At 43.4% G+C, this 16,248-nt stretch overlaps 2 protein-coding genes across 3 annotated transcripts in view; one reads left to right on the top strand and one right to left on the bottom strand.

Annotated features, from left to right (window-relative positions):
* Tmem14c (transmembrane protein 14C) overlaps window positions 1–4,272 on the top strand; it is a 7,208-nt gene extending 2,936 nt beyond the window's left edge. For both annotated transcript variants that reach the window (XM_008831624.2, XM_029562839.1), the window contains exons 4-6: window positions 242–343; window positions 2,389–2,476; window positions 3,853–4,272. In XM_008831624.2, coding sequence (XP_008829846.1) covers window positions 242–343; window positions 2,389–2,476; window positions 3,853–3,907 — 245 coding nt within the window. In that variant the 3' untranslated portion in view covers window positions 3,908–4,272. The remainder of the gene's footprint in view (window positions 1–241; window positions 344–2,388; window positions 2,477–3,852) is intronic.
* A 4,444-nt stretch (window positions 4,273–8,716) lies between these two features.
* Mak (male germ cell associated kinase) overlaps window positions 8,717–16,248 on the bottom strand; it is an 80,129-nt gene continuing 72,597 nt past the window's right edge. Inside the window, exons 14-15 of the mRNA XM_029562820.1 lie at window positions 14,022–14,141; window positions 8,717–8,882 (exon numbers count right to left, since the gene is read on the bottom strand). Coding sequence (XP_029418680.1) covers window positions 8,725–8,882; window positions 14,022–14,141 — 278 coding nt within the window. The 3' untranslated portion in view covers window positions 8,717–8,724. The remainder of the gene's footprint in view (window positions 8,883–14,021; window positions 14,142–16,248) is intronic.

Raw genomic sequence — 16,248 nt, 5'->3', positions numbered from 1 at the left:
CCTAAGGAAAGAAGGTCCCCTCTTTTTCCCTTGTCAGATGGAAGTGCCCTACCTCTTAAAGGTGAGGGGGCTGGGATGGTACCAGACTTTTCTGATAAGAGCAAACTCCCTCTTACTTGGTAATGCCGTGGTTATGAACTGGGTAAAGAGAAGCTTTTTGCTATTTTCTTCTGCAGGAAAGGGGACTCTTGCAGATTCTGTATCTGACATTACAACACTGACATGTGTTTGCTTCTCCCAGGTAGTGTCCCGTCTCTGGCTGCTGGACTCTTCTTTGGGAGCTTAGCAGGCCTGGGTGCTTACCAGATGTCTCAGGATCCCAGGAACGCATGGGTTTTCCTAGGTATGTCTGCTTTGGTGTCTGTTCAGGGAGGCGCTGCAACTGTAGTCTGCTTTGCCCCATGGCCCTGGTGGGTGGGATGTGGCAGGTACTTTTCACTGACAGTTCACACTCTGCTAAGGCATAGATATGTTTCACAGTGGAGAATCTGCTGGGTTCTGTTTCCCCTTAACATACAGTATAGAAAGACTTCATATTTATGAATTTTCATTTCCCACTGAGATTACTTTTAAACTTGACAGAGCAAGTGTGCGTTAACCATTGAAGTTTCATACTAAAGAGAATCTGCATGAAAATTACAAAAATATCATGGATCGCATTAGGTTTGCAGCCACATGACATTTTTCCCATTTGGAAACCACTTTCCTCTTTCCTAGTCAGTTAATTGTGTAAGACACAGCCTTGACTTGAGCTTCTGAGCTTTCTGGGGAGTCAGGTGATGTGAGTCTGTAGAACTGTAGATAAGTGTCTTGGGAGCAGCCCAGTGAGAGCAAAGAGAAGATGACTTCTTATCACGGTGGCTCTTCACATGGTTTTCTTTGGGCTTTCCCCATGTGTTAGACTTTGCCAAGAATGTGGCACCTCTGTGCCTCCTACACCCGCAGTGTGAGAGTAAGTGCAGGGCATGAGGGAAGGCAGACAGACGTGATCACAGAGCAGACTGCACACCAGCCGTAGAGCGGGAAGGGAAGTCAGCTGAGGGCAGGCTGAGATAGGAGGACGCTCTGGGCTCTCAGTTCTTCCCAACAGCTTCCTCAGTCATGCTCTGGAATGACTTGTAGACCACTTCTCCATCTCTGAGTCCACAGTCAGCTACTGAGTGGTGTTTCCCTTACAGCCATCGGCCTCCAAGCCACCTGTGCTGGATAGCTTTAGTGTCAACTTGACACACCTGGGTTGAGGGAGCCTCAGTTGAGGAATTTCCTCTATTGGACTGGCCTGTGGCCATGTTTGAGGGGTATCTTCACGAGGAATGGTGTGGGAGGACCCAGCCCACTGTGGGTGGTGCCACCCTGGGCAGGTGGACCTGTGTTGCATAAGAAAGCAGCCTGAGCAGGGGCCAGGGGAGCAAGCCAGTAAGCAGTGTTCCTCCATGGCCTGTGCTCCAGCTCCTGCTTCCAGGTTCCTGCCTTCAGCTTCTACCTTGGGCTCCCTGTTGAACTGTGACCTGGGAGATGTAAGCTGAATAAACCCTTTCCTCCCCAAGTTGGTAGTGGTCAGAGTGTTTTGTCACAGCAATGGAGAACAAACCAGAACACCACCCCTCCTCCCCTTTCCCTCCTCTTCAAGGCAGCCCCTTCGCCGGGGCTTTGGGTCTCTTCTCCCCACTAGCCCATGAGCTGTGGGCTGTCTAGGGTCCATCATTTATTTGTATTCCCCTGTAGGAGGATCCTTCCTGTTGATGCTCACATGACATGTGCTCAACTCTGACACATTTAGAAAAGAAAGGACTTGTGACCCACTTCCTTCTTCATTCAAGGCTCTATATTCTTCCTTTTTCCCCTTCCCTTTCAGAAACTGCTCTAAAAACCATCTCTACTCTTCTTCATTTCTTCCTTTCTCTCCGACATCATGGACCCACTTTAGTCTCCATCACTGTGTCCTTGGCCATGGAAATTGCTTCTCCCTGAGCTTCACAGTGACCCGTCTGGATACAAAACTCAGTGTTCATTTTCCATCCTTATTTTATGTGACCCGATAGTTTGTTCTCAGCACAGTTGACCGATGATTTTCTTTCTGGCTTTCCTTTTGTGTTTTCATTTCTATCTGTTGAATACTGAACTTCAGGCTCTTTCACTTGATCACTGAAGGTCACTCCTTATTTTCAATACTGAAATGATCACAAGTTTATCTCTCTTAGCTCACTCTCATGTATGCATTTGAAGTCTTCAGATGTTTCATTGTGTCTGCCTGGTCTACGTGCTGTCATATACATCCAGTCTTCACCCGAATGTGGGATGGGGTCTGGGCCTTAAAAGGTTTGGGACGTCTCTCTCGTCTCCCCTGTATGTCAGATGTAATGACTTTTTGATTTTGATCTTTCTCAGCCACGTCTGGGACTTTGGCTGGCATTATGGGAATGAGATTCTACAACTCCGGAAAATTTATGCCTGCGGGTTTAATTGCTGGTGCCAGGTACTTGACCTCCTGTTGTTCTTTTCCTGGACGGAATTTTGTTTATTGCTCAAGTCGCTTCATGAATTCAGAAATGTGCTTGCTCCAGTTTTCTGATCCTAGGCATTTTTATCTTTCTATACAAATATGAAAGACTACAAAAGTAGGAGCTGATTTAGTTCCTAAGAATATTCATTTCTTATAGATATCATTTGATTCTCAAATTTGCTCTGTGGTCCGTCCTCGCTCCTCTCTACACTGCCCGAAGCCTCCAGGCAAACCCTTGAGTGTGACTGTGTGTGGCTGTCAGTGTGAGCTCCTGGCTTTTTAGCATTTTTTACTGAAAATTTTGCTAAAAGGGAATTTTTGATTGAATCTAATTTTCTAGGTTGGATTGTAAAACTCAAACCAAATTGTATTAAGTTGACAAGTTCTTATGTATAATAAATACATTCTGGAGACAGGAGAATTAAAAGGAAAAATAGATCATGTTTGTATCTGTGGTATTCTTTTTTTTTTTTTTTCATCTTTTTGAGACATGGTCTCCCTGTAGCCACAGCTGGCCTAGTATTCATTATATAGACTTCCCTGGCCTTGAGACTTGAGATCACAGAGGTCTGCCTGCCTCTGCTTTCGGAGTGCTGGGATGAAAGGCATGCCACCACCACCCCTGGCTTTTTTTTCTTTTTGGAAACAGGGTCCACTCTGTAGCCCTGGCTGGCCTGGAACTTAGCTATGTAGACAGGCTGGTCTAGAACTCACAGAGCTCCACTGGCCTCTGCCTCCCAAGTGCTGGGATTAAGGGAATGCACCTCTATGCCCTGTTGATCCTACTCTTTGATACTTGAAACAGAACAGTCATTGTAGACCAAGGTCAGGAGCACTAACCTGCACCTCACTGCTCATTAACTCTGACCTGTGAGGCCATGATCTCACGTGCCCTCACTTTTCTAGGTTATTGTCATCGGGCTAGGAGCACCCATGTACCAAGGCAAGACTCGGCATGGCTTGTCAGTGGCTCCTCCCAGTAGGATATTCTCTTCCTGAGCTCTCTCCCTTAGAACTTCCCTTCCCATGCAGTTGTGAGGGACCTGCAGTCCTAGTCCCTTAAAAAAATAGTCACCATGGGCTGAAGAGGTAGATCAGCAGTTAAAAACATATACTATAAAGGACCTGAGTTTGGTTCCCAGCACCCACATCATGTGGCTCATAACCACCTGTATCTCCAGCCCCATGGGACCTGATGCCCTGGCCTTCAAGTGCACCTGAACTCATGTGCACATATCCACACACAGACACACACATAAATACACATAATCAAAAATAAGAAATATTTAAAAAAATTATCACCTGTTGGGTCCTTTTCCTGATGACTTGTTTGTGTTTCTTTTGAACAGTTTGCTGATGGTTGCCAAAGTTGGAATAAGTTTGTTGAGTTCACCACATCCGTAGTAGCCACATCCCAGCTTGGGCTCATGAAGAATTAAACATCTCCAAACTTCCACAGTTTTCAGTGTATGAAGAGAAGTACAGCACATTTGCAGATTCTGAGATTTTACAAAAAATAACACTGAACCGTGGTAAGGTGAACATGAGCCGACACTGCTCGAACCCTTCAGAGGTAGCTATAAAGTCTCGGGGTGAAGTGTGAAATGTCAACATTGGAGACCCCAAAGCTTCACGTCCTGTTCAGAACAGTGAACAGATCTCTTGGTGAGAGAGCATGAGGGATCTTTTGCTCACCCTAGAGTATAGGCCTGTTGGGAAATCATGTTAAAGTGACATATCGGTGGAAATAAAGTTGATTATAAATAACATTTTCTTGGTGTCGTCTTTGAGGTATCTGGAACAGAGCATGAAATGCCAACAGCAGGGCAGTGCAGAAATAGGAAAGGATTATGTTAACTTCATTTTTAGGGATGACTCATTTTGAATGATTTGATGACTAAGGAAGTTTATTAATTATTGAGTATACATCACCCAGAAACTTGTTTGAAAAATAGTTTGTAAACTGCCTGGATATGGTGGCACGTGCCTATAATCCCAGCATCTGGTATGTGGAGGCAGGAGGATCAGGAGTTCATGGTCATGTTTGGGTAAGTTAGAAGCTAGCCTGTGCTCCATGAAACTGTCTTAAAAAACTAAAACCCAAACTAAAATTAAACAAAACAGTTTGTGGGAATTTCTAAGATCAGACTATTGTGATAGAACAGCAACAGGCTTTCAAGTTACATTGATACTTAAGCTTCTTGAAAGCAGTCTTAGTTTTTTGGGACACAATCTCCCCTTGTAGCCTGAGCTAGCCTCACTATCCTGAGGTGCTTACTGTCCTGCCTCAGCCGTCTAAGTGCTGGGATTACAGGCATTTGCCAGTGCAACCAGCTCATCTTTTAGTTAGGTTTTGGGTACCTGCTATGTTCAGAACATAGATAGGCTATATCTTGCAAGATACTTTGACACAAATGTCTTTTTTAAATTTTTTTTTTTTTTTTTGATAGGATCCAACTCAGGCTGTCTTCAACCTGTTATGTACCTCAGGATGGCCTTCAACTCAATCCTCCTGCCTCCTGAGTGCTGGGATTATAGGTGTGTACTGTTGTGCTGGGACTTGATAGGGCCATTGTTGAATTATGATGGCTAGAATTCTGCAAGTGATCAGGGTACTATATTCTGGACCGTATGTTTCTATAATGTAGCCAGGATCAAAATAAGAGTTTGGATAACCCCATTGGAGTGCTGACTGACTTTCTTGTCTCTGGAGACCCCAGCTCTTTCATTTACTGCTCTAGATTGACAGAGTGGAAGGATTGGGGCTTGATGGCAGTCTCAATATTTTAATTAAATCTGAAATGAGTTCCCTGTGATAGTAATTACCTTCCATCACAAAGTTATACCAGATTCATGGTATAAATAATAAATCCATTTATAAACAGCCGAATGATGTGTAGTGGCTCCTTTGATAATCAGATTATTTTATTTTGAGACAAGATCTTACCATGTTGCCCAAGCCAGTCTTGAAAAGTTAAGCTCAAGTAATCCTCCTGTCTCAGCCTACAAGGTAGGTGGGAATATAGTCATGTACCAGTTCACAGCTTGAATACTGTTTGTAGCAATCAAACATAGAGCCTTGCTTGTACCAGGCAGGTGATCAGTTACTTAGCTACACCCTCAGTACTTGAATGCATTTTTCAGTGTTTAAAAGAACTTTTGGCTTTTTTGCTTTATTTTATTGGTACTGGTGAGCAAACCTGGGACTTTATGTATGTTAAGCACTCTACCACTGAACCACATCTCCAGTCTCAAATCAGATTATTTGGATTACATGCCACACCACCCTGAACAGATTCTCAAAGCAGTGGAGGTGCTGAATTTTAGACCAGTACCTCCAGAACTGTAAGCCAAAATAAACCTTGTTTTTTTTTTTTGTTTTTTTCTTTTTTTCTAAATTTAGGTCTTGAAGGGAAAAGAATCAGAAAACAAGGTAAAAAGGTTATTTTTTTATTATTTTGTGGTGCTGGGGATTGAATCCAGGGCTACATGCACGTCAGGTGAGCACTCTGCCACTGAGCTATGCCCCACTCCTGTTTTTACCTGTTGTGAGATAGGGTTTTGCCAAGTTGCCCAGGTTGGCTTTCAATTTGTTTTATAGTCCAGATAGGACATGAAATTCACATGCCACAGCCTCTTGACTAATAGAAATTTTAGGCTTGGTAGCCCAAGATGTCTGTCCTTTAGCAAGTGAATGGATAAATTGTGGCAGCTCTCTACAACAAAACATTATTTAGTGACAAACACAAATGAGCTATTAAGCTAAAATACATGTAGGAACTTTAAATGCATATTGCTAAGTGAAAGTAGCCAGTCTGAAAAAGTTTCATATTCTGTGATTACAGGACATTCTAGAAATATAATAATTAGCATGTACACCAATGCAAAAATATGGATTCTACGGGCTGAAAGTATAGCTCAGTGGTAGAGCACTTGCTTAGCATATGCAAAACCTTGAGTTCCATCCCCAGCACAAAAGTGGGGAGAAGAGGAGGGATGTGATGGAGGGAGAATGGAGAAGGAAGAGAGGTACCACAACAATGCAAGATGTTAAGAGACAAAATTGGGAGAGGATGAAGAGGTATAGGAATTCTTTATACTCTGTAAACCTAAAACTGCTTCAGAGAGGTTTAATTCAAACAACAACCCCCCAAAGGGCTCTGTATCCTACCACAGTGACCCCTGTACGTCTGTTTATTGATGCTATATTCACGATAGCAAGGAAAAAGAATCAGCCTAGATGTCCATCAACAGATGAATGGGTGATGAAAATGTGGTACACATATACAATGTGACATTATTCAGCTCTAGAGGAAAATAAAATGAAATTTGCAGGGAAATGGGTGGATCTAGAAAGTATAAGTGATATGATGCAAACTCAAAATGACAAAAAATGCATTTCCTCCCTCTTATGCAGATCCTAGCCTATGATCATCTATATATGTAAACAGGATCAAGTGTGGGTAAAGTCTAAAAATCTAGAAAGGAGACATGATAAGGAAGGATGGGAGGGGGTGGGCAGAAGGACATGTGAGACATGAAAGAGGAAAAGAGTGGTGGTGGGGCTGTAATGGGGGAGGACGGGTAGCAGGAGATAGGGAAGACGGAGGAAGAACCAAAATATATTTTGTTCAGAAATGTCATAATGACCCGACATGGTGGCAACACGCCTTAAATCCCAGCACTGGGGAGCCAGAGGCAGGCAGATCTCTGTGAGATCGAGACCAGCCTGGTCTACATAGCAAGTTCCAGGCCAGTTGGGACTACAGGAAGACCCTCTTTCAAAATATATACATAAACAAACAAACAACCACAACAAAAAATAGACTGCAAAGTATAAAGTTTAATAATATAAAAAACCCATACTAGTTAACCATATTTATTTAAATGCCTATTCAGAGTTCATGTTTCTCAGAAACACCAAGGGATTTTTATTAGCTTTGAGACATTAAAATTGTACAAATACATATAACCGTCACTAGGGTAAATTACTCTTTAGAGTGTAACATTTTAAACATACGAAATCTGAACAGCTGAATCTTCTATACAAAAATATATTATTTTATATTGTGCCTCTGGGTAATGCCCACAAGATGATACCAAGTGTATTAGCATTTATTACAGTCATAAATACATCAACATATCAGCAGTTGATAACATTAATATTCTTTCAAAAGAATATACAGTACTAATAATGTCCAGTCCACAGAGTAGACTAACTTCAAAAATGTCTATTTTAAAAAACAACTTAGAAATAAAACTAAAGAAAACATAGTATGTAAAACCCTGCTATGGCACCTGGGCGCGCTTACTCAGTGAAGGTCAGGGCAATCAGTGACCTGCAGCAGCAGTGAGATTGCCTGGGGACCGGCTGGCACACTCGGTCCTTGTGTCTGGTAGGAACACAGAAACAGGATTTGGAGAGGCAGAAGGACAAGCCTCAAACAAGGTTTCATGAACATTCTTAAGGATGGGATGAAAAGAGAGCCCTGATGTGGTTGATCTGAAGTCAGCAAGCTATGGAGTCTGACGGTCACCCTGAGTTCATAATTTGCTCAAGGTCCAACAACAGACTGCACTAAAGTCAGGGTGGCATAATTCTGATAATCTCTATATGCTAGAGATAGATTTGTTTCTAAGAAACACATTCTGACCAAAATTGGCATCAGCACTGAGGTCACAGCGCCAATGTAGAAAAACAAAGGGTAACTACAATCTGTGTGCCATTGCCAAGCTGGGAGAGCAGAAGAACCTGAGCCAACTCCGCCATGTGTCTGACAACCCAGGAGGCGGGCCTCACTGCTAACAGCAAATGGAGGCAAATCTCTCAGGCCCAGGACAGACCCTAGAGTGACAGGTGTTGAGTAGCTTGGGCCAATAAGCAGCAAATGAGTGAGACACTCTACGCACTCACTCCCTGGAGTCATTTTTAAGCTTATGTACTATTCACTTGTAGGTCAAATACTTCATACTTTGGCAAAGAGTTTATTCAATACTTCGTAGAGTCCTACCATATATCAGCACTGTGGGCAATGATTTTAAGAGACTGCATTGCATTTCTGAAAGAAAGAAAATGGGAGTTGGTTTGTGCTCTTGGAAGTACCCACTATTTCGTTTTTCTTCTGAAATTCAGTAGAAATAGACATCTGTAGGCATTTCCGAGGATCAAGGACTTGCATATTCTCTGCGGACCAGCACTCTGGGACTTCTCACCAGATGTCCTAGCGGTGCCCTCCGTACTTAGCCACCCAGTCTGTCCTCCCGTGCACTGAGGGGACGGGCTGTGTGCGGTTCACAATATTCAGAGTTTTTGCTGTGGGATTGTAAGTACGTCCTGAAAACTGGCCCTGGCCAGTTTTTGTGTTCTGATTCTGATATTCTGAAAGAAATCAGAATCAGAAATTAGAATTTTGTTCACTTGATTATCAAATTCAAAATAAGGCAATTCATCTTCATTTTGTGGGAGAACATTTGAAGTTATCTTTAAAAGCTGTGGAGCAAATGTGAAGGTTTAGATCTAGTTCAGATTCAGTTTCTGAGGTTTTGCTTTTTTATTTTATTTTTTTCTGAGACCAGGTCTTGCTATACAGCCCAGAATGGCCCTGAACTCACTATGTGGTTCAGACTGACCTAGAACTCAGGGTCCTCCTGTCTCTACCTTCCCAGTGCTGATTACAGGAGTTCACCGCCACACCTGGCCGAAGCAAAAATTCTAGTGGAACACTGTGTTGGCGCCAGTTTTCTGCGGTGTAAGGGCTGGCACTCCTGACCATTTTGGATGCTGCTATTTCTAGGATTTCTCATTTAGAAAGCTATGGGGTAAAATGACCAGGACATGTTCTAGGTTCTTCAGACAGTAAGTAATGTTCCTAGCTGTAATCTCACACTGTGGCTACATCTCAATGGTATTTAAAGGTGTGCCTAGAACTATGTAAAACTGGCTTCATGGAGCGACACATGAGGTTCCAGAATCTAATTTTCTAAACAATGAAACCTGCTTTCTAGAATTTAGATTTCTCTAATTTTCTTTTCTTTTTTTCCTCCCTCTCCCCCCTCATTCTTTCCTTCCTTTTTAGAACTGGGAATAGAAGCCAGGTGTCCTGCAGCTACACAAGTGCTGTACCAGTGACCACGCCCCAGCTTCAGAAACTTCGTTTTTTATTGGTCAAATCGTAACCCCTTAGTATTTTTTTTCTAATTTTTAAAAATTTTATGTGTATGAGTGTATTGCCTGAATGTATGTGAGTGCACCTGTGTTGTGCAGTGCCGTAAAGGTCAGAAGAGGGCTTCGGAGTCCCCTGGAACTGGAGTTAAGGACGGTTTGTAGCCGCCATGTGGCTGCTGGGAATCAAATCCAGGTCCTCTACAAGAGCAGTCAGTGCTCTTAACCACTGAGCCATCTCTCCAGTCCCGACAGTACTTTTTTTTTTTTTTTTTCAGTCTTTTTGAGACAGGGTCTCCTTGTAGCCCCAGCTGTCCTAGAACTCACTATGTAGACCAGGCTGGCCTTGAACTCACAGAGATCCACCTGCCTCTGCCTCCCAAGTGCTGGGACTACAGGCGTGCACCACCACGCCCGGCTCCAACAGTACTTTTTAAAGGAGCCCAAACCTTTAATCACAAGGTTTATTTTATTCATATACTTGATTGCTTAAAAATTTGTTAGAGACTTAAAATATGTTAGACATTTGTTATCTGAACAACTGATAAGCTAAAATTGCTTAAACATCTCAAATGAAGGCATCAATCATTTTCCAGGGAACTTTGATGTCTTTTTTAGTTCCTCATGTCATATTAAGCCAAGCTTCATGGCTGTTATAGCTGAGGCAAGATGCTGATCTTTCCATTTGTCTTTATCTTTTCACACTGTGCAGCCACTGATGCTATATGAGTAAACTGAGCATCAATACCAAGGTGCATCTGGCTGTTTGGTACCTTGCTGTGTTTGCTGGCATGGTTTCCTAGCTTCTCCTACATTTCGCTGTGATTCTGAGAGTGACAGAGGAAACCATGCCAGCCTATGGTCCTGACAGGCTGCTAACCTCAGCTTATGTGAGCAAAGCCCTGGGTCAGATTGGCACCCTGATGAATACAGTGTGTTTGGGGCTGGGAGGACACGTGCTGTCTCCTCAGTGGACTGTCATGTCACTTCATCCTGCCCTTACCAGACTCAAAGTCAAAATTATCAAATCCACTGTGAAAAAGCTACCTATCAAAGGGTGGGGCAGGGTCTAGAAGGGCCATGTTTTCCAGGGACAGACAGCCTGTCAGCTTTGAATGCTGTACTATGAAAAACTCAGACAGTGAGCTCACACAGGAGGCCTCCAGTCCAAATGGCACCATAGATACCACCAAATGGAGTACAGAGCCTGGGAGGGGACAGAGAGAGGGGGCAAGCTCAGGTGATGCAGGAGAGAAACACAGTTCTGAACTAATGAGTGAGAATTTGGGAGTAAGAAGTGAGGGGATTTGAATAAACAAAAAAGAAGCCAGTTTGCAGGTCAAGTTCTAGACGCTTCTTAGGGAAGCTGCTCAGCCCAATAAACTTTATTATTATTGTGTATGTATATCAGAGAGTGCGTGCGTGCGTGCGTGTGTGTGTGTGTGTGTGTGTGTGTGTGTGTGTGTGTGTGTGTGTTAATGGGGAGGGGAACCTTCCGTGTGTATGTGTGGAGGTTAGAGGACAACTTTCAGGAGTCTGTTCCCTCCTTCCAACTGTGTGGGTCTCAGGGATCCACTGAACCATCTCATTGGACTCAGCCCAATATTTTTAAAAATTTCTTAGAAGAAGAACTGATTCGGTCAAGAAGATGTTAATATTGAGATAGAGGATTCCTTTTCTAGAAATAACAGCACTTTGGGATTCAGGCACATTATATAAATATCCTAGGAGCTGACAACAGTGTCCTGGTTTCCCAGCAGGGCTAGAAGTACCTTTGTGCTTTTGGCTGGACTGTGCCCTATAGCCTGCAAACTCCCACCAGTGGGCACCAAGGCCTGCAATGCCTGCTGTGGCTTATTTTAAAAACTGCATTTGTCTCAAGAGGGGCATTCGACTCCTTGTAGAAAAACAAAAGGCACTGGCCTTTTAAGTGAGATACAACACTGTAAGACGGAGATCCCGGGATCATCCTGGGATCATCCCGGAATGCCTTCTGAATGAGTTAGGGCAGCTCTAAGAACTGTTTCCTTTGGACTGAAACATTTCCATCCTGGAGCTGGGTGGGAGGAAGCTCAGGAGACTGAGAAAACACTAACCTTACAAGACTCTGGAAGCTCTGGAAACTGACTCATGGTCCCTCCCTGAGGTGGTATAAGCAGTGAACAGTTGCTGGGAAGTGAGGAGGATGGTGAAGTGGCTGCCTGCAAGTTGTTTAGGGGACCTGGGTGATGCAGCTTTTGTGACTTGTCACCCACGGTGGCCTAGGGTTTTCAAAGGTAACCCAGGAAACTCACTGGCTCACCAAGTTTGATTTGGATGGAATCATTTCTTTGCTCTGATGCCCTCTCTATCTGGGGTAAAACAAACCCCCCAGGAAAAATCAAACAACAGTAGCTCTATGGCTCCTGTGGGTAGCTGTGTCTGGAGGCTGCTCCCCCGGGCTTGCTACTCTCAAAGCAGAGGCTGAGGAAGTGTTAGGGAACTGTTAGGGGGTTTGCAAGCAGAGACTAAAGTGGAAGGAATGAAGACATAAATTGGGTTTTTCCTTTCAAACCCTGAGGGTGGGGAAGGAGGGCAGGGAGGGAGACAATAAAGGAGAGGGGTTAGTCGAGTAAACACTGTAATGACCTGGTTTTATTTCTTGTGGGAAACTGGAAGACAGTGTTTTCCTAATGGTTTGCATGTACCACTTGAGAGGGAGTATGTTTACTTTGCTTTTTTACCTTTCCTCCTATCACCACCTGTACGAAAATCTGATAAGCAGAGTAAACGGGGAGGTGAAAAGTTAGAAAGCAATTTACTTTAAAAATGAAAACAGGAATATGAATGCTAATCTTGCAGAATAATTAATACATAAAAGCATTTAATGCCTTACAAAAATGTTCACTCTCAATTTCTAAGAGTACTCAGACAATAGAGTACTTCCAAACATGATTTTTGCTTTTATGTTAACTTTTTTTTTTTAGATTAAAATTGCTGGTAAGTTAATCCTAGCACTCGGGAGGCAGAGGCAGGCGGATCTCTGTGAGTTCAAGGCCAGCCTGGTCTGCATAGTGAGTTCCAGGACAGCTGGGGCTACAGGGAGACCCTGTCTCAAAAAGAACAACAACAAAAAATTGCTGGTAAGTCATGGTAAAGTCTGCTTACCATACTTGAGGCTTTCTAAAGTCACCCTTGTATATGATATGCTTACTTACATGGGTGTATTTTGTTAGCAGAAAAACAATGAACCAATTATTTTTATTGATAAGGCAAATGAGTAGCATTTAAGCAGTTTACTGTAGCAAGAAATAAAAAATGGCTGTTTCCCTGTGCTTTTTATATTTCCTGTTGCCGTCATGTATACTGTAAAAGAATTACAAATCAGAAGACCCTGGTTAGGACACATGGTGAGACTATTTGGGAGGTCAATTTAGACATTAAATAGCAAGGAAACTTGAACCAATTTTTGACTGTCTGCCTTAATTGTCATTTTCAGTGCTTCAATAAGATTATATAAAATAATTTAGAGAACATTCATAGTTAGATCTGGGAGACTCAGGTACCTTCAGTTCCTCTCTCTTCTCCCCTGTCTCTCTCTGCCTACTATGTATGTAGCCCAGGTAGATCCTTGAGCTCTTGATCCTCCTGCCTCAGCCTCCCAGGTGGTAGAGCTTACAGGTGTGCAACACTATGCCTGGCTTGTCACTCTTCAAGAGCATACCCCTGCACATGGCCGTCATACCTTGTGCTGCTGGAGCACAAGTCAACACCAATTAGCCATGACCCCGGAGGTGGAGGAATCAACCCTTGGACCATCTCATGCTGCTTCTCAGTGAAAGCCAGGTAGGAAACTGGGCCATTATGAATTCCTCTACTCTAAAACAGAACCATAGAGAAACCATTGCAGGATAGCTTAAACATAGATCAAGTGCTCATATTTATTAAGCTTTTGCTTTATGCCAAGTGCCAAGCAGAAAGCGCTATCGGCCTCTTCTCGTACCTCACTGTGTAACAAGACAGACTCTTTGGAAGTGAACCAGCTCTGTGTCTGCCCTGGCTCCAATAGTTCTGAGATGTTGGGTTCCTCATCTGTGAAGGACAGTCTCTACTCTCAGGCAAGAGTGAGCACCGAGCCCTCTGTACTGGGCCCCACAGACATCAACAAAGCCATTAGAGGCAAGCACTTCAAATCACTACATGTGCAAACCATATTTTTGAAAGACAACTACTGTGACCAAGACAGTTATACTGTGTTAATAATGTGAGACTAACTTAAAAGTCTTCACTCAAGAAAAGGGACTTTATAAACTTAGACAGGAAAAACCTCTTCTCTACTAAGAAATCTCAAATATTGTACCAAGAGGTTGTTCTTACCTGACGACGTTGCACCAAGAGGTGCTAAGTGAATCCTCTGGCCAGCTGACCCCACTTCTTTTTTGAGAAAGGAAGGCATATATCCTGTCTGATTGTAAGTAGTATAGTTTCCAAGATTTCCTAGTGACGTACCATAAAGTTTCACAGTTAGAAGGTGTACAGTTAAAGGTGCTGTAGGTTTACTTTGTATTAGTGCCTACTGTGTTCTAAGTACTATGCTATTCTGGTCACAGAAACTCTCATTCAGTCCCTAGAAAAACTCTTTCAGATGCACCAACTGTTGCACACTGTGTGGTTCTATAAGTGATTTGTCTAAGTCCCCACAGTTAGTAAAGGACTGAAGTGGGATCTGAACTCCAGGCATAAGGCATTTTGATAATACTAATTGGTTTTTTAAAAAAGATTTAATTTGTGCTCTGTGTGTGTGTGTGTGTGTTCTGCCAATGTGCGTATATCAGAAGAGATCCCCTGGAGCCAGTTATAACAGTTGTGAGCTGCTGGCCCTATATGGGTGTTAGGAACTTAACTCCTGTCCTCCAGAGGTTCAGGAAGCACTCTTAACTGCTAAACCACCTCCATAGCCCAATACCAGTTCTCAATGTGTCTAGGGGACAGGGAAGGCCCCATCCTTAAGTGTCCTCTGTGCCCTTTGTCATTTTGTAATGAGGTGATAAGTGAACTTATAAGATTTGTTTTGGGTACTGAATAAGATGTAGGGATGCTCTTTGCATAGAATCTGGCCTTCAATAAATGTTAGCTGCTGTCACCACTGTCATCATCATTGTCAATGTCACCATCATCACTCTTTAGCTAATGATCAATCTGAAGGCAGCACAGGATGGGTTGAAGGAGAATCTAAAGGCAGGAGGCCAGTCCTACAGGGACAGAGCAGGGAACTGGGTGGTTTATAGTATGGGGCTGTAGGAAGAGGGAGATTAACCTCCATGTGGTTTAGGTGACTGGATGGGATGCTTTAGACAGCAGGGTTGGGGGGGGCAGGAGAATAGGCTTGGGGGAAACACAGGTGCAGAGGGTATTCAGGTCAAGGTGAGGAAGCTGGCTTAGAGATGAGCAATGCTCAGGATCTGCTGGTCCTGCAGCTGTGGTTTGGAGGAGCCAGTGCAGAGGGACTGAGAAACAAGCAGGGTCCCAGAATAGACCCAAAGGAGTAACCACATTAAGAAAAAGGAAGGAACGGGGCTTTGTGAGGAGAGAGGCAGATGGTGGAAAAGGAGGGCATGGACGTGCAGGAAAGGTACGGTAAGAGGCAGAGGGGCCTGGCATGCTCAGCACGGCCCTGGGACATGGTCTGCAGGACACAGCAGGTGACATGTGACAGGCTTCAGCAAACCAGAGTGAGCTGGGAGACAAACCAGAGCACAAGTATGCTTCGGCGTTTGAGGAATGAGGCAGACTTGTTAGCCAGAGTGGACAGGGCCCTGATCGCTCTGGGAGTTTCAAAGACTTGGACAGCCAGCAGTTAAATGAAGCATTTTCCATAGGGTTCTTTGTCTTTCCTGGGACTGAACCCTTGAATGCTTGCTCTTAAAGCAACAAAGGTCTAAGAGCAACATTACTCATCTGACCCTAGAGGATGTCAGAGAGTGAGTATATGCTATGTCTGCACAACTTTTAACCATGATGTGTTTATGTTAGTATAGTGGCATACAGCAGCCTCTCCTCTCACCTCTAGTACTCATTGTGAATCACCCTTTACTTCAAAAGGCTGGCCTGGGAGTATAGAACTAAGGATGACCTTGAACTGCAAATCCTCCTGCTTCCATCCTCCCAAGTGCTAGAATTAGAAGGGTTTGCCATGACATCCAGTTTCTGCAGTGCTGGGCATTGAATCTACAGCTTCATGTCTGTTAGTTAGGCAAGCACTCTACCCAGTGAGCTATATCCCCCAGCCTCAAAAGACTTTTGGAAAGGAAGTTCAAAGTCATGATCACATTCAGTAGATGATTCAGAGTGTGTCTCTTGTTCAAATCTCCACAGCAAATGCTTTGACTACTGGATGACAGAATGCTGGGAAAAGTTATGTAGTAATATCCAAAGAAATATTATTTCTTCCATCTCATAGATGGAGAAACTGGCTTAAACAACTAGCTGAAAAAAAAAATAGTAACAAAATGGGAACATGAGAGACACTAAAAGCCATGCATTAGGCTGTCTTATTGCAGATTTTTTTTTAAGTCTTCTTAAATTATTTTGGCTTATTATTTGA

Source organism: Nannospalax galili, unplaced genomic scaffold (genome assembly GCF_000622305.1).
Source record: "Nannospalax galili isolate Female #2095 unplaced genomic scaffold, S.galili_v1.0 scaffold72, whole genome shotgun sequence".
Classification (NCBI taxonomy): Eukaryota; Metazoa; Chordata; class Mammalia; order Rodentia; family Spalacidae; genus Nannospalax; species Nannospalax galili.
The sequence above is the reverse complement of the archived record's forward strand: the minus strand, read 5'-3'. Positions and strand labels throughout refer to the sequence as shown.